Source organism: Montipora capricornis, chromosome 10 (genome assembly GCF_036669925.1).
Source record: "Montipora capricornis isolate CH-2021 chromosome 10, ASM3666992v2, whole genome shotgun sequence".
NCBI lineage: Eukaryota > Metazoa > Cnidaria > Anthozoa > Scleractinia > Acroporidae > Montipora > Montipora capricornis.
Window position 1 is genome coordinate 15,191,126 of NC_090892.1, and position 21,622 is coordinate 15,212,747.

The 21,622-nt window shown below is 40.0% G+C and overlaps 3 protein-coding genes across 3 annotated transcripts; 2 read left to right on the plus strand and 1 right to left on the minus strand.

Moving 5' to 3' along the window:
- The first annotated feature begins 745 nt into the window (after window positions 1-745).
- Window positions 746-3,965, plus strand: LOC138021705 (uncharacterized). Its single transcript, XM_068868669.1, has 2 exons — window positions 746-1,579; window positions 3,041-3,965. The coding sequence occupies exons 1-2, from the start codon at window positions 1,071-1,073 to the stop codon at window positions 3,294-3,296; spliced, it is 765 nt and encodes a 254-aa protein (XP_068724770.1). The 5' UTR covers window positions 746-1,070; the 3' UTR covers window positions 3,297-3,965.
- Window positions 3,966-5,990: 2,025 nt separating this feature from the next.
- On the plus strand, window positions 5,991-9,213 carry LOC138021670 (uncharacterized). Its single transcript, XM_068868607.1, has 2 exons — window positions 5,991-6,638; window positions 7,544-9,213. Exons 1-2 carry the CDS (start codon window positions 6,085-6,087, stop codon window positions 7,803-7,805), a joined length of 816 nt encoding a protein of 271 aa, XP_068724708.1. The 5' UTR covers window positions 5,991-6,084; the 3' UTR covers window positions 7,806-9,213.
- Window positions 9,214-14,534: 5,321 nt separating this feature from the next.
- LOC138021430 (uncharacterized) lies at window positions 14,535-17,368 on the minus strand. Its single transcript, XM_068868305.1, has one exon. It carries the CDS (start codon window positions 16,663-16,665, stop codon window positions 15,823-15,825), a length of 843 nt encoding a protein of 280 aa, XP_068724406.1. The 5' UTR covers window positions 16,666-17,368; the 3' UTR covers window positions 14,535-15,822.
- Window positions 17,369-21,622: the final 4,254 nt, after the last annotated feature.

Consider the following 21,622-nt stretch of genomic DNA (forward strand, 5'->3'; position numbering starts at 1 on the left):
TAAAATATTAAATGAAATAATGATTGACGGCAGCAAAAAGGGAACCTCCTTTTTGTGTCAGAACGTGGTTAAAAAACATCGGGAAAAAAATTGTTTGCAGGGGAGTGTTGTTCGAAAAAGCGGTGCATTAAAAAAAGTTTGCAGAGGAAAATTTTTATCCATCCCTTAGTGTGGATTTTTGCCTTAAAGGCGCTCTATTCTTAAACTTCACACCACGGATTTGTTATTGCTTAATAGGCCATTTCCGAGTCAATGTCTGCCTCCTCTTCAAAGCGAGTCTAAGTGCGAAGTTTTTGTGATTCTAATTAGTTCTACTTTATATATGAATGCAAACTAATGTTCAGAGGAAAAACTTCGCATTTAGACTCGCTTTGAAGAGGAGGCGGACATGAACTCGGAAATGGCCTATTAACTTGTGAAAAATTGGCCGAAACGTTGACTCGAATTATTTAGTAAATTAATTTCATATGAAAGTGGCCTTTTAATGCCTCATTTCTTTTACAATGGAGGTAAACGTTTTATTCGTACAATATTATGGAAGTGATTTACAAAACACCTGTCTATAGGCTGGTAAACATGACACTGCATGTGAAGGATGTTTATACAACTTGAATTTATTGCTGGGCAACTAACGACGCAATCTAACAAATAAACCGTAGCAGTTATCGTTGTTCAAACTTGGAGGCGGCACGTCGCCAAAATAGGATGATAAGTCGCGGGAAATTATACTTTCGTTGTGTTTTTCTCTTTTCATGTGTATGGAAGTATCAAAAATCACTCAGTGTTTCCAAATGCAGGTGACTTTGATATAACTATTAATAATGAATTTGCCCGCCGCACCTTAACTTATTTTGGCTTTCTTATTGGCCACTGGACCTCATGTCAAAAGTATTTTTGTAGTCATTGCTCGTCTCATCAAGACAAATAGTGCGTTTGCTATTCCTTATACTTTGTTACAAGGTATAGTTCTAAAAGTAAAACTAAGACAGAAGCTCAAACTTGAAGATAATCACAGGAAATTGATCAGATAAGCCATTTGTTACGAAATTCGTGTTGTCACATTTTGCAAGATGTTTATTCGCGCCTTACATGTCTTCATTTTGGCCTCGTGTGCATTTCATTGCGCGGAAGCGTTTTGCGAACGTCTCTACAAGAAGCCATATTGGTCACCGAGGACTGCAACACAGAGAGCTGCCGAGGCTGATATTGTTATTTATGGTAACGTTAGCGAAAGCCCCTGTGTCAAGCCGACATTCCTATATCGGCCAATTATCACAGCGCCTACGCCATCGAACGCCACCAACTCGTCAAGCAGCCTTCAACCAACAATGCCCACTGCGAACAGCTCACGACCAGGAAACATTACAAACATTACTGATACCTGTCTCACGCGCGGTGTGTATAACATAACATTGACAGTCCTTTGTGTGATCAAAGGAGGACTCGTCCCGAGAGAGATACATTTAACTAATCTTGGTTTTGGCCCTGAAATGTGTACTTATTTTACTTACGGTTACTTTGAGACCGTTCAGTCCTTTCATATGTACAGAGGTCTTACCTATGTTATCTTCTTGGGACGGTAAGTTCTCCGAAGCTTTTTCTCTTTTCAGTTTTGGCTGACATAGAGATTCAGAATCGCGTTTACGTGAAACAGCAAGAGGCAAACGGCAGATTAATGTTTGTTATGAAAATTTATTATTTTAGTGAGCCTACATGAAACATGCAAGTTTCTTTCGTTCGTGGCAAATTTCAAATTTCAGCCTGGCATCTCCTGTTTGCCGTATACGCGCTGCTATAATCGCTCGTATGATTCTTTTTTCTTTCACTTTGGAATGTTGGTTATAGAGAGCTTATTCACTCGCGTGATCTGCGACCATGTCTTTTAAAGTGCTACTATGATCAAAAAATAATTTCCTTTTCTTTGCTTCAGGCTTTGAAAGCGTGTTCGCTTAACACCTGACTGGCAAAATTTTGAACTTTGATATTTACCCAAAGGCTCTTTATTTTGAGTGTTGGATTTAACGGTTCGCCATTACACACATTCAAGCCCAACTGATTGGACCTCAGAGAGTTGGAAAAGTGACGTTATTTACTCACTAGCTTAAAACTTATTATATATGCAAAACAAGAGTTTAAAAATCTGAAAACCCGAAACTCCCGTGTTGCATACTAATTCAGTCGCCACTAGAACGGTTATGTAAGAGACCGCGGTAACGGAAGTTAAGGTTCACAGGGCAACCAGGATGACAGTCATACACAGTTTGATGCAAAATCTGGTTTGATTAAATTTGAATTTAGCTTTAAAAGGGTCGCACCTTTTTCTTTTTTAGCTAATTTGTAGAATAGAGTTTTCAAATGACTGTTGAAAGTAATTCCGCGTTTTCAATAAACCAACTCGGCTAAATCATTGTTGTACCCAATTCAAATCCTTTGGGAATAAAACGTTTTGTTCCAGGTATTTCCATACCATTTAAATGTGAATTGTATCATGCAAATGCAATACACAAAGAACCTTAACCCCGAGAGACTTGAATTGGGTACGCACCAGTTTATCAACAATTGCGATGGAATAACAAAACCAATCGCCACTTGCACGCTCAATTTTTCTCGCGCTTTGAGCAAGTTACATGGATTTCTTCGAATTTGGATTGGTTCATTGAGCTGTTTGCACCTGCTGTGATTGGTTGAAGTAATTACTTTGGTATGTGTTTTACGACACTCAATTGAAAACCGCTGTATAAAAGGACTCTTGCGATAACATTGGATCGCCCCTGAGAAGACCTGCGGCTTTCTAATGGCCTGATTACATGGCGAGTTTCAGCCCGGGCCGAAATTTTGTTGCGATCACATGCTCAATTTCAACCCGGGCGCAAAACGCCCATGGGAAAATTTATTGAGATGCGAACACGATCACGTTCCTTGTTCAGCCCGGGATGAAAAAAATGATATTCAGTCCGTGGACAAACTTTGATGTAAATGACTTAAGTAGTAAAGCAATAACTGTTCCATTTAATGCATGATTGGCTTGTTATCTTGACAGGTACAAAGGGCGCTCCAACTCTAAAGGCTTTTGGCCGCACCATGTCAACCTGCAATTTGCTGCGATGGAGATCACAAATGAGACTTTCCTCAAACCCATCTTTGAGGTAGTTGGTGGGCATGCGCACAGTCCCAAAGGAATGCCAGCAAACGAGACTCGCAGCATTTGTACACCATTTATCGCCGGTGCAGGGACTAATTACATGAGCGCTCTCTACGTACTGCTGTTGCCTTTGTGGGGACGAGCTTTGATGTAAATTAGCTAAGAAGGACTTAACCAGGAGCCTGCGACTCCAATACTAGGTCTATGTAACGGCATTTTCACAAATCAAGCTACTTTTAGACGAGTACTTATATACCCTTTGGCTTGCACGAGTGACCATTCTCAATGCCATTGGTACTAAGTTTTTCATGCAAGACTTGTGATTGGCAGGAAATTTCTGGTTTGAGGGAAAATCAATATAAGAATAACTTAAGGTGATTCCCTAGTATTGCACTGCGCATCCTGTTCTGCGCATAACACAGCGTAGGCCACGTTCGTATTCAGGCATGGCTAAGGGGCTTTATCGTACAAGTCTCAACGGATATTTCTAAACAAAACATTGTTTAAATTTAACCATAAAGACTTGTAGCCATTCAAAATGGCGGCCTTTCGTGCGGGGAGTCTCGTTAGAAAGAAGAATGGCCGTTTTCAGAGCACAGCAGTAAAGAGCAAAACAAGAAACGTTGTAGACTCTCGCAAAACAAAAAGTCGATTGATAGCCTCCTCGAGATCACGCACCCTAGGAATATTTGTAGTCAGTGCCTTTTCAAGACGTGTGCCTGTGCCATAAAACAAGCTTTAAATTAATACAATACACCAGTTTTGTTATTTCAAGAATTACGTAAAAGCTGTGCTTCCTGTTCTGGCAAAACGTAGCGTGAACCAATGGAGCAAACTTATCATTGATAGATGAAGTCGCAGTGATGAAATGAGTAACTTGAGGAAGTTATATCACCCAAACGAGGTTGGTGACCTATTTTTTTAATTGGACTTAACTGATTAGAGTGTAATGTGAAGTGCTAGGCTTCTACCCCATATGAACCACGTGAGCGTTAACCCCACTGATGGAAATGGGCCCACACAAGGACAGAGAAAAACTCTGACCAGGGTGCTCATTTCGAGTTACCATAATGTAGGGAACAATTCAGAAAAGCTTAAAGAAAATCTTACGACAACTTCTATTACTAAGGAATCACCTTAATCTGTGAAGAGGTTGTTCCACAAATACAAATATGATGTTGTACGGTCCTGGTCATGGGCAGCTCGCTTGACTGATTTGTATTTGGCTCAAAACGTTTGATTAACTTCTTTCGTTATTACGACTCCGATACTTCACTGTACTTCTAGTTATAGAACGAGGAATCTATAATTTGATAAATCTGTGGAGTATCGAGATTTGTCGGAGAAACCATAGTATGGATGCATTGATTATTTGTACTGATATTGGCCCACTTTTATAAATAGCAAGAAAATGCTCCATTGTACATCTCTTGAAGTTGAAGACAGATTCTTTTATAGTTTGACGAAATAAACGTTGAAGAGTCTGAGATATGCTTGACTGCATGTCCTCAGAACCTTGTACCTGAACAAGCCATATTAGTACTCCAATCTAAACACATCTAGTAACTGGGTCCTTTACCTCAACTCCAATCATAACCGTGTTTTGGAAAGGTTGCTTCATTGTTGACGCATTCTCTACTTGCACAAATCCCACAACACACCTCTTTTACCCCCAAAAATATTTGGATAATCATTGTTTGAAATTTCTCTTGGGATGTATTAAGGAAAAGAAAAAACAATGTGTATGCAATTTTTGGGGGGGAGGGGGGAGGCGGCAAAAGAGGTGTATTGCGGGATTTGTGCAAGTAGAGAATTTATATTTTGCGTCAGAAGTTGTAAATTCAGTATGCTCTTAAAACGCAGGCTTGACGAATAAATATTAATGCTCTCGGCAACTCGGAATTGAAGCAGTGAAGGGCACCGCCGAAGGCCAGGATTTTACTTTGTAACGAATTCTTTGAAAACTGCTCCTGCGGTCTTAACAGCTAATGCAGCCGGCGTTTTAATGTAGGAATGGATTGTTGAGGGCAACATGCTGTCGGAAGATGAGACAAAAGAGCCTGCGTACAGGCTGTAAATGTGTTTCGACATTTTTGCCTCTGGCGCACAGTCAATAGCTATGGGATCGGAGCGAGCGCAAGCGTTCAGGTGGTCTCTGCGATGTAGTGAAAATTTACTTGTTTCCCGGAGCACTGTCTCGAGCAAACTACTAGTTGTACCAACTGTATGAAGGATAGAGATACGTTTCACGCAAATAAAGGCCGATAGGACTTGTCGTTTATAATTTGAGGAAGGAGTGAAAAGACAATGAGATATTGGACAACTATGCATGCAACAGTTGTGTAGCAAAATTTGTCATCAAACCACTTAAATTCTAGCTTTCACTTTGATATTTGCTTTATGGAGAGCAAGCGGGAGGGTTGTCGTATGATTGAAAGTGCCAAGTTACTTTGTAGCTATTTGTCCCACCACAAAGCTGTAATGACTGGCTATCCCTTTTTCTAGAGGCTTTTCTCAGCTTACTCCGTATTCATTTCCCTCTCCATGAGTATGAACGTGTGATTCTATTTGAATTCGTTGATTTAATTTACATTTTCTCAAATGACTGATCAAGTGTTGATTCATTCGATTAATGTATGGCTGCTTATATAAAATCACCGTGTATAATCCAGAACCGGATTTTTTAAGGAACTTGAACAGTACAGGCCTGTACTAAATATGAAAGTAAGCAAAAATATTGTCGGGACAGGTCTTTTTATGAATAATTAATAGCCAGCTTTATCTGGCGTCGCGGCAATTTGTAGCAGGTATTGGAGAACCCCTGTAGCTGCAAAGTAGCTGGGTCAGTTTAATCCTCCCAACGCAGGGAAGTTTGAGAAAAGAGTTAGGTTGTTAACGAAGTTGGATTGTTTTCTGCTCATTAATCTTATCTCTGACTGAAAATGATACTGCGCAGAGTAGCTATAACCCTGGCAGTTCTTTCCTTAGATTCTTGGCTCGAATCAAGCGAAGCAATCTGTAAGGTTCCCGAAGACGTTAAAGAGTGGAAGAAAAAGAGCTTAACCGAGCGCGCAGCGTCGTCCGACATCGTTATCTATGGCGAGGTAGTGTACAGCCCTTGTTGGAAACCCGGGTATGTCAGAAAAACCATTCCACCGACAACGGTTCCAATTTTGCATGGGAATAACACAGTCAATGCAACGAGCAACGCAACAGTTCCAAGGAGCAACGTAACAATTCCAACGGGCAACGTTACAGTTTCAACGACTCGAGTGCAGATGGTAAATGCGACGACCGCTCCCACAACACCCCCGTACAAATGTAGCTCGGAATTCTACAACGCTACCATAAAAGTCATTTGCGTTATTAAAGGAGGATCCGTGCCACTATTTATTCTGTTAGAAGGATTGGGGCAAGGAGATGGTGTGTGTTTGGACGAATCCCTTCACGATTACCACGCCTATAATCAGCTAAAATACTTGATATTTATGGGAAGGTAATATTTAAATAATTACATCTGTGAATATCTACTTGTCGGTCTGTGTATTTGAAGAACGATATCACCAGATTTGGCAGTGTGAACTAAATGTTTTTGGAGTGAAATTTCCGCCGACGTTCAACTCCCGCAAACTAAAACCTTACTTGATAAATGTAACGAAAAATATTATTTTACAATATAATGATGTAAAATAGCCTTGATATGAAAAATCAAATTACTTGAGTCCTGTTAATTTTCCAAAATATACTCCCTCCTTGCTTTTATTATAAAGACCAAACTGAATGATTTGATAGCCGCTCTTAGGAGCCCGTGAAGAATGGGACTAGTGTTTTTGTCCATTTAGATGAAGACCCATTTGGCCTTTGTTATCCAATATGGATAGTTCTGATAGAAATCTCCAGAAATCCCTTTACACTAATTGCGACAGGATGTAGGCTGTCACTCTACGAGGAAAAAAAACTAGTAAAAGTTAAGAGCAGGAGCCCATTCTAACCCTCTGAGTCAACCCTGTCCTGTATCTTTATATTTTTTAGAAATACCTCGCAGGGGAGCTTTACTGGGTGTTTTCACAATAGCTGATCATAACAGACCTATGGTCAGCCATTTATTACGTCACATACGTATGTGACGTATGTGAACCACTTCATGTATGTTCTCAGTCACATACGTCACATACGTCAAAATGTAGTAGTTCTAAAAATAGAAAGATACGGGACAAGGTTGACTCAAGGGTACAATACAGATGGAAGCTCAGGATAATGGGCTCCTGTTAAGAGTTAGAACTTGCATAATTTATGTTTCTTGTACAAAGAATGCCATTATAGTGTACTATAGTTTTAGCTACGAATCTTTCAGCTTGCATGTAGTTTCTAAATAATCCATTCATTTTTTCTCGTTTTTAGGGCGAAAGACATGCGTAGTCCCAGGCCTTTTTGGATCAATCAAGTGAACCACCAGTCAGCGGTTACGGAAGTCAATGATGAGAGAATGTTGGAGTCAATATTTGAGATCGCAGGTCGTCATGCCCACCTGCCTACTGGGGGAAGTGAAGTAACTTCCGCTGGCATGTGTCAACCCTATGTCAGTTCTGCGTACGTCTGCAGTTCAGTATGCACCACTCTTTTGTTGAGTCTAGCCTTGGTTGCTTGGTTTCTCATTACATAATTTTTTAATCTGCAAATTGCCGAATTGTTGGTTTTGCTGGGGTCAGGTACTACCATAGACAATGAAGTCTCCTTCATGTTTTGAACTAGTAAAGGAAAAGAGCAATGGACAAATTATTGATCATTTCATAGTGTCCGGCATAAAAGGAAAGCGCCCAACATACTGAGATCTTGTTCAAAGTCAAAGAGAACAACAATTAAAAAGAGAGAAAAAAAGAAAATCGGGAATGGGCCATTTCCGAGTTGCTGATGTCTCGGTTTCGAAGTGAGTCTTGGTGCTCAAATATTGTGATTTGCATAAGAATACGCAATCATTTCCATTTGAATGGTTGTGCACCAGGACTCGCTGAGGCATGCAGCAACTCGGAAATGGGCTATCGACAAGCATCTTGTGGAAGGTCAAGGCAGTAACAACAAACGCCAGCTCGCGATTTCATCAAGAAACTCAAGCCTAATTTTAATTAGGACTATGTACGTGGTTTGATTTTCGTTTAATTTGAGTTAGCTTATTGTTTCTGGCTTCAACTTGATTACCTATTGTCCATTTTAGTATGGCAAGACTTCATCGCGAGAATAATTTTTTCTCGACAATAACGTTAACGTAACTGTCGTCGCTATAACCTTTCAACTCCTTTTTGTCTTCACGGTATTTTGAACTGTTTCATCCCAGTTATTTGTATAATCAAACACTACTGTTTCTGGCTTGGTAAGAATGTATTTCGGTTTCGTTTTTTTTCCTTGCTCGGCCATATAAAACTGAGACCACCCTTCCTTATTATTCAAATGTGGAAGCCTTTCCCCTTTTCATCCTCGACGAGACCTTCTCCAAGTCTATTGGTCGCAGTCCATCGGAACAGGAAGGAGATAAACACAAACCTCTTCAATAATCCTGACGTTTGAATTTTGCGTTTCCCCGTTTTTAACAAGTTATGACTGAAGCTCATAGCCACACGATCGTTTTTTTGAAACGGAAACGGGCTTATTCAGTCACGCTTTTCGTTACGTGCAAGCATAAACGTATTTCCTGCTGTCGTCGATGCACTTCGGAGAAAGAGTCGGAAATGCGTACTATTGACGCATTTTCCACTACTGAAGACGAAATACTCGAAGGAGTTAAGAAACCGAAGCTCGGGAAACAGCTTCCTGCCTTTGGGATGGTCACAATAAGTAATCAAATGTTTTGATGTTTTTGCTGGGGTAGCGAACAGTTTGGGGCCAGTGACTAAGATTTTCAAAGACTTCTTTTACTGATGAAATCGTTCAATATTAAAACACATGAGGACCAGAGCTACGAGGGCAGGCCTTCAAGATTCTCTTAAAATCTGTATTAAAATGTGGTTAAAGTGGTTCAGCGGTTCATTTACAATTTTAATGTCTGTGTAAGTTCAAGTTATCTTCAATAGTGCTATCAATTGTAATATAAGTCATCACCCAGTGTTTTTCAAATAAATCAATTAAAAAGAAAGCTTTTGCAGGGAACAACAACAACAACACACTTAATTGTACACGCAATATTTTTAAGTTAATATCTACAAACAAATTACCAGTTATCCTCTATAGTAAGTTATTTAAAGGTAACGACTGGTTGAAATACGAAATTGCTAAAAATGCCACTGAGGGTTCAAGGGAAATCTTTTCAGTACTTGCCTCGCTGTCAATCAGACTAGAAATGAGCACCGGAAAATTTAAAAGCATTTCGTTATTAGCTACCTTAGAAAATCTGAACCTGATGTACCGTATAATCTTCGAGGATTATTGATTTAAAAATTGTGAAAATTTGATAATTTTTGGACTCGTTATTGCTTTTATCACCCAATACTGTTTTTTTTTCTTTTTGCTGGTAAACCGTCGAAACTAGAGAGTTTCCGACTATCTATGGAGAGATAACTTATCAGGTTTTTTAAACGTTTTAAGCCGATTTCCTCATTTCAAGATATCTTCTGTGACCAAATTTGTTCGTTAATGAAACAAAGTGTAAACAATGAGGTCTTGAACTTGCCAAGAGGAGCTAACATTTCGTCTTAAGTGCTGCATTTTTTGTACACATTTCCGATGAGTCTCACCTTCTCCTTTCGGGAAGCAGAAATCATTGACCTAATACAAGAGAGTATTAAGTGTGCGAGAGAAACTCTTTGCCCCACGATACGTTTTATATATTTTTTTCAATCTCGCCATACAGCGAAGGTTATTTTCGTTTCAGTATTCACATGACGACGAGGTCCACTGACTAGCGGGTGTCGTCGTTGAAACAACCTCGCAGGGTGACACCATCTTACATAATCTCTTGAGTGCAACAAATTAATCAATCTCTTAAGTCAACATTTGGGGATTATTCAGGGTCACATGAATCATTGACTCAAACAGGATTAGACACCCGGAGTGCAGAGCTTTTAAATGTTTATTGTGCGAAGGTGTTGTTCACCAACTGGGTATTTATTTCTTCCCACAAATGCACCTTAACTGTCAGCCAGTGAAGGTTGCCCCTTACCTTTAACATTTAAGGGGACATTTGAGTGATTTCCCTGGAGACAGGTAACTTGGAAGTTGAGGAAACGCACACTTAATGTCATTTATCATACGGACCTTGCACATGATTACCCCGTCTTATGTAGGAGCAAATGACAGCCGATATGTATTGCTTACTAACGGCATCGCCCCTTGATTGAGCTGGCCTTCCTCTAGAATGATGATAAAGAAATGAATCCAGTTGGCCGACAAGATCGTGACCACTGCCTTCGGCCTTAGTTAACAATCCTCAACTTATTATGTTCATATTAAAAACACTGATCTCATAAGATAAAAGAAATGATACACTCCCGATCTCGAGGTCATCACCTCACAAAAACGGCGAAGCTGTAAACAGCATGAAACCTTACGACTTTGTAGAGCAAAATTTCCCCTGTCGTGAATACAAGATAAGAGATACAAATGGCTTTACGCTGGGGAAAGCGGGAGGGGGTGGAACCTCTTAGACGTTTTGGGATATCGAGAAATGGACGATGGCACATCATATGAGAGAAGAGCGAATAACAGTTCCCAGCTAAACTCATTTGTGAGGTTTTTTTTCTTTTTCTTTTTTCTGTTTTTTACTAACTGCATGCAATTCCGTTTTACTTTTTCTAAGCAATCAGTTGTCAATTTTGTTTTCACACGTTACAAGAACGAGATAGTGTAAAAAAAAACGAGAAATGGTAATCTTGCTCACGACTGTTCTTTGAACTTGTTCAAAACCACTCCAATCAAGAAACATTCAGACATCTATGAACAACCAAAAACACAACCCTACAAGGGAAAGATAAATTCAACGATGCAGCAGACTTATCAGTACCTGGATTCTGAATAGGTTAACGTTTTTTACGTGATAAAAGGGTAGTAATATCCGTTACGCACATGTAGCACGAATATTTTTTTCTCTTTAAATCGAAAATATTAGAGAGTTTAGCCAACGAAGGCAGTTGCGATAGGCTACGGTAACGCCACAAAACAAGAATGCTATTGGTGGTTTAAAATAATCTTGCTGCACTGCGATGTGCAGCACATATTAGTCAGTTTCTCAAGAAACGAGTGAATCCGCGCGCAAGTTGACGCTATGTCTTTTTTTATTGAAAATTGGGGAGGGGTGGTCTTCATTTTCCATTTGAAATGTCCAAGGTTGTAGCTCGTAACGTATAGTGTGATTGATTCCTACCCTAACCCAAAGACAAAAGGCTAGACAATTGAAACAATGACTTAGACTTCAGAACAATAGAAGCTGCTTATAATACCAAAGTGAGCTGCTACACTACTGAAAGAAACATCGTAAAAAATAACGTTTTTTTTTAGGTTTTGACTATAACCCTAATAATAACAAGGAGTTAAAGCAACAATACGAAGACATCGCTTCAAAATTTAACTTTTCGCCATCGTAAGTAATTCGCGGTTTTTCCCCCTTATTCACGTTGTACAATGAATAATGGGGGGACCCCCTTAATTACCTCGTAATTGGATTGGTGCGAACACTTTCTTCTAAACAAACTGAGAGATACTGTTGTATTTTAGCGTTATTATTTCTTTTCTTTCTTGTTTTATGGCCTTGTCCAGCAGCCATATTGGATTACTTAAACAAAAAAAGGTATTTGCATAAAAATAGAGTTCAAGTCGCGGAGGATTAGTTTGGTACACCATCATGGTCGCCATTTCTTTGTTTTGGAGCACCATCATGGCCGCCATTTCTTTGTTTTCAGGAATACCAACATGGTCGCCGTGACCCTCATGTGAAAACGCTCTATAAAAAGCACAGGCAGCCCAAGCTCGGTGTACGATTTATAGACTTGGGAAAACTGCACTCATTGGCCAAGTGTTTCAAATTGTCCAATGAGAGTGCAGAATGTAATACGATCGCCATCAAGCTATAACGGCCGTAGCCACACATCTAGCTGAACGGATGGGAAGATTATAGAAAGTTGAACATTATTAGGAATTTATCCGCCAAAAATCGCTGTGTGGTCCCGGAGTTGAGCTGATGTGATAGGAAATTTATCTGGTGTTTTTATGGCGATTCGGACCGTTGCTTTGTGATACGAGAGCACTTTGTGGGACGAGGTCGCCACGAGTCACCAGCCTTTCTTCTCTTTATGAGGGGAAATGACAACTAACGACATCGCAAAAATCGAAAGCCACAAACCCGTCTAAAACGGACACAAATTTGCCCTCCGATTGCACAGAAAAGACGAGGACAACCGTATGTAGAGGTAACCGAACTTAATTTCTACATTTACAGCTTATTTTAGCATTTAGAAGCTCAAAGTACGTTTCCCCATACAAAGTCTATAAATCGTATACCGAGCTTGGGCTGCCTGTGTAAGTAGTCGTGCAGCCGAGTCTACCGTTGGACCTGTTTCGATTGTATGGCAAGTAACTGCTTATGATGGAAACCAGGCCCGACTTCACGACACATAGCATGAATTCTGATCTATAAGATATTTGACAAGTTTTTAGCCACCTGTGCTACTTGCTGTGCTACTTTTAAGCCGCCATTCGATCCTTTCTGAATAGTGAACAGTCTATCGGTAAGAATGTTGGATCCTTGACAAATGACTGAACAACAGTTATAAACTTCCCAGATCTCTCTCCATCCTTACTACAATAAGCTCAATAATGAGCGCATTTTGATTGGTTCTCAAGTATGATCTCTTACAAGACAGACAGCTCAGTGACGTCATCATAAAAAAAACTTTCAATTCTTTTATAGGTTCCATGTTTCAGTTGCCGTGCGTCTGTTCGGAATGACAGATCACAGAAGACGCCAAAATCAGTGACACACTCAGCTACTGCCTCGTGTGCCACGTCCACATTTTGAAGTCATCTGTGATCTCTTACTGCACAGACCCACGACAACATGGAATCTATTTGTTAAATTGACACTGAGTATTTTAAATTCTAGAGCTACACATTTAATGCTTTAATTACGTAGACCACTGACTTTATTTGTCAGGTGAGGTCCGGGGGTGAAGTAAACCGAAATATTACAGCAGGTCCGGGGAATCGGGTCTACTAACCTAGCCCAAAACGGTTGGTTCTTGATTTTCCAAAAAGTTGAAATGTTCTTTAACGATAAATAAGTTCGTGGGGTAATCCAATTTGCTTGTATACTCTCTTCAAGTTAGTTTAGTTTTTAGTGCGTGCCATGTCAGACGACATTCTCTCTCCTTGCACGTCACAAACTGTTGGAAATCAACACGATTTAAAAACATTTCTTTTCAAACCGATTGATGTTTACACAGATTGAAATTATCAATTCCGTTTTTAAACTTTTGAACACACGCTAAGTCAGCAATGTAAATTATGCTAGTTATTTTGGCTTGTCTTAGGTATAGTTTATCCAGAGGTTTTCAACACGCACGTTTTCGATGGACGCTGTGTGCCATACTCGCCTCAAGCTGAGATCTCTTTGTGCGATTCTTTCCGAAAGCTTGTTTTGACGACATTACCAATAACTCCCGGGATCTCGCCGCAAGAGGTATCGCCTCATTCATGTAATGCGTCTCTTATTTTCCGGGTTGTTGATAAAATTAACCTCAGAGTTTGACCACCATTTAAGAGCGTGAAAATTCCTACTCCTTAAGGCAGTGTTTGTTTTTCTATGTTTTCCATAATAAACGTTTATATGTTTGCTGTCTTTCGTCATTTTAAAGGTTTTGCAGCTTGAAAGTATCGGTTTTTAACTTTAGTAATCGTGGTTGTCGTGTGGTTTTATTCTCTAAAAGAGCCATTGTATTTGTAGCGAGAAAACAATCCCGGTACAAAGGCATTAATTGGCCGTAAAATAAGAAATCCATTAGCAATGAAGTTTGTCACCCCAAGAGGGCGCTAAACAAGCTATCAAAAAAGCTAGACATTAAAAACATGATGCTCTCAATTCGTTTTGAAATTCTCCAGATGGCATGGCGTTTGACACTTTCATCAATTTCGATCTATTCCCCGAGTGATACCGTCTAATTAATTGCAGACCTTCGTGATCCATTTGGAAAGAACCACTGCTGCAATAATAGCAACTAGAAACCGCATATCAGCAAATCTGTAAATAAGGCGTAATAGGAGAGTTTGTTAAAAACATGTCGCAGAGAATATCCGGATGCAGCCCTCTGCTTTCATGCTCGGTTATCTCACTTACAGTGCTTACATTTTAAACTTCATAGTTTATTTAGTTGGAAGTTCAAACACAAACAGCGAAGTCATTTTACACGTGATACTCTCCCCAATTCTACTTTAATAGCACCTTCACGTATCTATCAATTGCTGTGTTTTGGAGTATTTTATTTTCGATTGCGTATTAGGCCATTGCAATACAAAGAAAGATGTAGTGGCCAATAATTTGCCACAAAAGTGACAGTAATCCATCTTCATAAAAATGGAATTAGCGGATTACTGCTGTTTCCCTAATTTGCAATTTGTTCAAAGGGAACTATCGTTCAGATCTCATTACAACACTTCTATTTGTCGTCTATTATTTAGAACTCCTTTCTCTTTTCAAATACCTATTGTTTCTCTGTTTCATGAAGCGTTAGCATCCAATTGTGCATTCACCTATTTTCACTGACCCTTAGAGCATAAGATTTTAGAGTATTCAATGGCTAGAGATAGAACATTCCCACCCACGAGCTGTGAAGAATGAACCGGCAATGGGCATCCTTATGTTCACGAGCGTCTTGACTGATTTACGAAGTTCCCATGACTTTTGTTGAAGTCGACGGAAACACAGAAGGCGCGGAATGTTTAACCAAAATTCGTTGTTCTCTGTGAAATATATATTATTTACAAGATACTTAAAAGAGGTTTAAACAAAGCTATTTGCAAACAATAAACGATCAACCCCTGTGTTAGACGTGGGTTTTAGGTGAACTAATCCTGACTTTCTACGTGTGGTCAACATCTGAGCTGTCCGTGAAGAAATTCGAAAACATTTTCATCATCGGTTTGCCTCTTAGTTAAGATCAGGGTTATTTGGAGAGTTTTAAAATATTACGCAAGACCACCTGATTCTTTGCGTGATGAGCTTGAGGTCTTTAACAGTTACAAAATACATATCCTTACTAGGAAATATTGCTATGCGGCAAAACATTTGGCACAAGCTCATCTTCAACCCAATGTCAGTTGTCCATGTCCAAATCTTTTATATGGGTCAAATGAAAATTCATCGTAGCAAACTTAGTAGCTCTCCAAGCCACATCTGTTTATGATATTGCGTAGATGCATGTGAGTTCAGGTTGAAGTGATCTACACATTTTAAATTTGTTTCAACCGCGCATTAGTCTATTGTATTGGGAACGACACTCCATATGAAGTACTAAGTTTTCTCACCCAGCGATGAATTGTACTTTAATTTAAATGGTGGTATCGTCTGTATCATCAGTCCATTGAATGGTTCTTTTTCGGACCTGGTGGTATATCTCCGCACGACCAGCGCGCACTAAATGAAAATTGCATTTTCATCACTGTTGTCTGGTGACTTGTTTACCTTGCCTTGGCAAAGCCACAAATCAAGTTTGTTGCCACTTTATTACCGCTAGCACCAAACCGTGTAAAGTCAAAACGAGGTACCAACAAATTCTCTGCGTTCGGCAGGCCAAAGAATGCATGTTACGGAAAGCATACTCCGCCATATCGCTTTGCCTTTTGGTCGGTGTAGAGTGCAAGCCAACTTTTCTTACTTTAGTAGATGACATGTATCTTCTTGAGGTGCTTAACTTTGTTGTTGTAGGAGCCATTTGCGTGGATGTGTTATCAAAAGAACGGCATTTTTTGTTCTTTCTCTTTTTATGCCTGTGTGATTTGTGTCGGCAACGGTTCTTTTTTGTCGTAGCAAATTTCGGACAGCCTGGCACGCTATCCTTTGTCGCTCCGAGGGGTTGACTAACATTCTCGCCGACGGTCTCCATAATTTTCTTAAGCACTGGATTGCTTACTTTGATAGGAATTGTTGCGCTATCTATATTCACTTCATTAACTGAAAACTGAGAGCCTTTGACTCCAATGCTTGTATCTTTGCGGAGTAATGCCACATATGTTTTGTTCAAGTATGCACGAGTGTGTGTGCACAATCCTCCAGCAAATCCAAACCCGGACACGTTGACAAACTGAGGCAGCATCTTTCCCTTGAGAATACAGTGAACTTCAAATAAGGCACTGTAAAGTCCCTCGATATCATCCTTCGGTCCATGGCGAGGACTCGCTCTAACTGTTCCATATATCACAATTTCAGCCTTCTGCACTCTTGCTTTGGTATCTAGCGGTAACCAATCCTCCGGCGGAGAACAAGAGAAAGCCGCGCGTATAAAGTTGTGCAAAATTCCCGAGAGAATTATCATATTCGTGAGCTTCATTTTGAAAAAACACCGACGACAGCTCGTGATCAAGGGACACCAGAATCATGCAATGGAGGCTCACAACTTCACACGTAGGGAAAAACTGCTCAGCCGTTTGTATGTTTGAAGTGTTCGCATCGAATGACAGTGGACAGATTCTAAATGGGCGGCGCAAACGCTTTGTCGAAATAGCTCTGCGGGGACCCCGCTTGAGTAAACATCTCGCAATAATTTGTTGTTCCAACCAACTACACTGTATTAACTTGCAAATGCAGCACACCTTTTCTGTGGAGTCTGTTGATTTCAGATTAATTGTACAAATATTGACCGCGCTTGAGCGATTTTTTGAAGTCGAGGTGATTTGTGGATAGACGAATACTGCACATGAAACTTCAGGAAATTGCATCGGAAACGTTCAAGATGTTATTTAAGGTTATCGCTGGCGGGAGCACGAACTGCTAGCAAACTAAATAATCGGATTAAACAAGCCCCGGTAAAGCGATACAAGCATGCAAATTGCAGTTAATCGCTCATCTATCAAAACCACTCTCTTGTGTGAGTGTTGGGTGTAGATTGTCCTTAAATTCCTTTGCTTTGGTTCAAGTGGATAATGCAGTTTCTCAAACGAAACACAACTGCAACTTTGAAGAATTAATTGTGGGCTGGAAAAAGGAAACCGAATTGCAACTAACGGACATGACACGCGAGCTGCCCAGTTTTTTTGGTGCGCCTTATCTGTTAACCCGAGACAAAAACCCAAATCCGTAGCCATTTGCATTTGCGTCTAGATAAGATAGGAGTGTTTTCACAAAAAACAGTTTCAGCATTAAAACGATGCCACCAAACTGATTGGCAAGCGATAAAAAATTGAATTGTTTCTAAAAGAAAGCTTTTCTCTGCGGCAAAAACAATCTTCTTTTGTCTAACACTAGTCTTCCTCAAAACGACTGCGAGGAAGACCCGTGCCAGAATAGACGGGAAACCGGATAATATGAGAATATAATAATGATAGCGTGCTTTAATTTTTTTTACAGGAAGAACAATTGTCTTTTAATTCCACTTTCCATTTTAGTCTCATCTGCCAAAGGAATTAAAGCCATTAATTGAGGCAAAGAATCAAAACCGGAACAATTGACCAAACCGAACATGTGCTAATGTCGTCATGCGTCAGTTGGGTCTAATTTTTCATGTAGTGGAGGCAAGTCGAGCGATGTACCCATGTTCAGATCTGAATTCCAAACATTTTAATCGGTTTAAAAAAAAACTGCAGTTGTAAACAACAGTTATTTTCTTTAATAGCGTATTCAGTTTCCTAAGAATTGGGTATTAAAAGCGCATTAAAGCTGAAAATTACAAAAAAAGTATTAAACTAATCTGTTTTGTCTGATAAGTAGCCCAATATATCACTTATAAAACTGAGTAAACGCCTCGAAAGCGCAATTTGTAAGCTCGCGTGCACACAAACGTGTATGTGAACCTAACGAGATGCAAAAACTCCAAATATTTGATCACGGATTTATGGTTTGCTCAATGTCGATTTGAAAAAACAACGAAGCGATAACATAATTAGGGCCAGCTGACAAAAGGCTGTATAAATGCTCGCGGAAACGTTTAAATGGAAAGCACTTAAAGGAGACATCCGTTTGTCCTTCGATAAGAGGTTTTCTCTTTACATGTGTCAAATTGCCGCTGTTCTGTCAAGAGATTTTCGTGTGTCGTGGGGCGATTAACCCTCAGGTAGGGGGGCAAAGCGAGAACATTTGCAGCTAATAATGATGTTTAAGTATTTGGCCATTTTTAGCATAAAACGTGGGCCTCTTGTTGATGATAGGTGAGTTACATGTATGTAACTTTCAGGGGCGTCTTTGTCATTGGTTTCCAGTCTGGAAATACACGACATGCCTTGTGAATACTTTTCTTGAATTTGAATGTTACTTTTTCATGTGGACTTCTGGTCTTGAGCTCGGTACACACTTCTTGGGCACATGCGTGCATTCCAAGCCCCAGTTGTTCAAACGATGGATAGCGCTATCCGCGCGGGATAAATCACTATCCATTATAGGGAAACCAATTGCGCTATCCAATCCAGTGGATAAGGATTTATCTGGTGGATAGCGTTATCCACCTTTTGAACAACTGGGTGCAAGTCTGTAGCCAACCGGCATCATTCGAGTCCGTACCAGTATGATATATCACTTTAACTTTTACAAGTCTGGTTTGGTTAATTCGTGGCAATATTAAATGTTTTTGTGGTGAAACCTTGAAAGGTCATCCATGATGATAATGAAATCTTCTAAAAGACCTTGGTTATTACACAGAAATTGTTCAGCGTCTTTCAGGTCTAAAACCAGCATGACCAACGAGTCATATTTTCTATAAAAGAAGCACCCGAGCGAGTAAACTTTTGGGCAAGAGCCGGTGGTACAAGAGAGTGGATAATCAAATCTACGTTATATGTGCTCTTGCCCAAAATATTTACTTTTTCAACTTGTAATTAAAACAATTGATCCAACGTTTCCACGATTGCTTGCGTGAAATTTTGTTGGCCATTCCGCTATTAAGTGAATCCATCATTTTGTGTCTATTGTCAAAAATACAAAAAGTTCGGCTCGGAAACGTTTTTAACCCAGTATTTTTTTCCTCTGGAGACGGTATTCAACCAAGCCCGTCAATCCTGCCGTCCCTTCCCATCCCGTCCTGTCAATTCCGTTGTCCGAAATACTTCTAATAACAGGTCAGGCTACAACAATAATCGTGTATAAGCATCGCAATTAATTTTAACTGGAGCAAAAAGAGAGTGCATCGCCATTTTCGTCCAGAGGGTCCTACCAAATTGCAAGGGTTAATAAAGACTGAGCTTCAAAGGCAAAGGGAAAGTTTAGCCTACCATCTAATGTAATGTCACCAAACTTTGGAGGAAACTAGCCTGCGTATCTAGCGGGGTGTTTTATCGCGGGATAAAAAAATCCCTCGGGGCTTCGCCGCTTCGAAGGCAGTCACTGTCAGGCAGAAGTGAATACTTTATACTTTATCGAGTTAACTCTAAAGAGCGCTCAACGTTACCACATGACATTTATCGGGAAATTTTGACTGACACTGTTATTGGGATGAGTGAGGATCTTACAACCCACTCGGCTCCAGACCCCTTTACAGCAGTCCATGTTCGTTGAGTTGATTTCTGATTCATTCCTAACGGTAACTTGACAAAGGATCCCCGAGGTCCACATACCGAAGAATTGGTTATACCAAGTTTTATTTTTATTTAACCGATTCATATCAGCTCTCAAAGGCAAGAGCTACCCGACCTCCTGTCAGGCTTTTATTGGGCTCAATACACTTTTCCCCCTTTTCTATGGACGTAGCCTTAACAGGGAACATTCTAACATTGCTGCTTTGCACCAGATGTAAATCACGCGTGAGCACAGCCGTAAATTTGCATGTTAAGATAACGGCGACTATGCCACTCTTTTCTACAACTATCTACAGCTGGACGCCTGTATCAGTAACTTGAATTTTCACTGAACGTGGGTGAAAGTGCCACGGGCGCAAGGGCAAGAAGCGAAACAAAACATGTATGACATATGCCTGCCTTCAGAGATAATTCGTAACGCATGCTCGGCACAGGCTGTGCCGTAAAAAAATGATTGTCTTTTTACTCACTTTATCTTTTGGGCACCTTTTGGACCTTTATCAAATGATTGTGTCACGATTAATGTGTGTTACACTCCTTATCGCAGATATTACCAACCTGTTCTGACCTGATTAAGAGTGAACCAATACGAGTAACTGGGATGACTTTTTGTCGGACCACATGTACGGATGGCGCGTTACCTTTTTTCATATATTGCTAAAAGGAAGTAGATTAGACCGAATGCTATTCAGGGTAACGGGACACTGAAAAATGTTTGGAAGCCGACATGTACACACTTCATCCCTCAAAATCGTAAATTAGACATAACTGGGGTATAGTACACATTATTAGCTAATCAGTACTTTTTTTAGCTAATCAGTGTTTGTCGGAGTTGAACCAAGCGGATACTCTCTCAATATAATTATGGAGATGGAAAGGTTTTAAAAAGGAATTTCCGTTGTGAAAATATAAGGCTAAATTAAGGTTACGACTAGGCTAAGTTAAGGCTGCGGATTTCCTGCGAAGAAAAGACTCCCCAAAAATGAGAACTTACTGGCAGTCTTAATCCAATTACAGGAAATTATCACTTCTGCCAGAATGCAAAGTATTTCAAAATATTCCCTTTCTCATCCGAATCCCAGGCCTTCTGTCCAAAGTACCACAGACATATAAAGCGGCTAACATAAACAAGTGAAGAGAATTCTTCGTTGTGGCAACAAGTGGTTCTACAAACGAAACAACCGCTTCATTTGCTTCCAGGGTAATCTCCCAAAAGCGGAGAGTTATCGCGTATAACCCTTGATGGGGAGAACGTACGGGTGGAAAAAGTCTTAAGTAACCTCTCCCTCTCCCACAGCGTAAAACAAAACACCCAACAATGTTATATAAAATTAATTACATTTTATTGATTACAACTAGGAACAAAACAGGCCCTTTATTTGTTGGTAGTATCGGTCTCTGATTAGGAAGGAAAACCGGGGAAGGACATCATTCGAAGCAGAAATTCAAATCACACATAACACTGAGTCGAAGAAATCAAACCTGGGACACTGGTTGAAGGCGAATTCTCTGTTCTTTTTTAATGAAAAAATTAAAGAGCTCGAGTGAAGGTGTTTAAATTAAATCGCGGGAAAATCTCTCAGTGTGAATTACCTGAGGAGAAGTAGGCCTTCTGCATCGAAGCTACCAGGGGGTTAGTGCGTTATCGCCGGAGTCTGATAAATTTTTTATCACTATATAGTGGATCGCTTCGGGGACCCAAAAATAGTACACGAAATTCCGGGGATACTCTCACGTTATGACCACCTCAGGGAAAAGCAGTATCTAAAATTCATGACGTTACGA

What these genes read in the sequence shown, in the direction of transcription:
- LOC138021705 (XM_068868669.1), top strand. Translation starts at nt 1,071, where the DNA reads ATGTTTATTCGCGCCTTACATGTCTTCATTTTGGCCTCGTGTGCATTT. An exon ending in TATGTTATCTTCTTGGGACG is followed by an intron (nt 1,580 to 3,040) that starts GTAAGTTCTCCG and finishes TTATCTTGACAG; the next exon opens with GTACAAAGGGCGCTCCAACT.
- LOC138021670 (XM_068868607.1), top strand. Translation starts at nt 6,085, where the DNA reads ATGATACTGCGCAGAGTAGCTATAACCCTGGCAGTTCTTTCCTTAGAT. An exon ending in TACTTGATATTTATGGGAAG is followed by an intron (nt 6,639 to 7,543) that starts GTAATATTTAAA and finishes TCTCGTTTTTAG; the next exon opens with GGCGAAAGACATGCGTAGTC.
- LOC138021430 (XM_068868305.1), bottom strand. Translation starts at nt 16,665, where the DNA reads ATGAAGCTCACGAATATGATAATTCTCTCGGGAATTTTGCACAACTTT.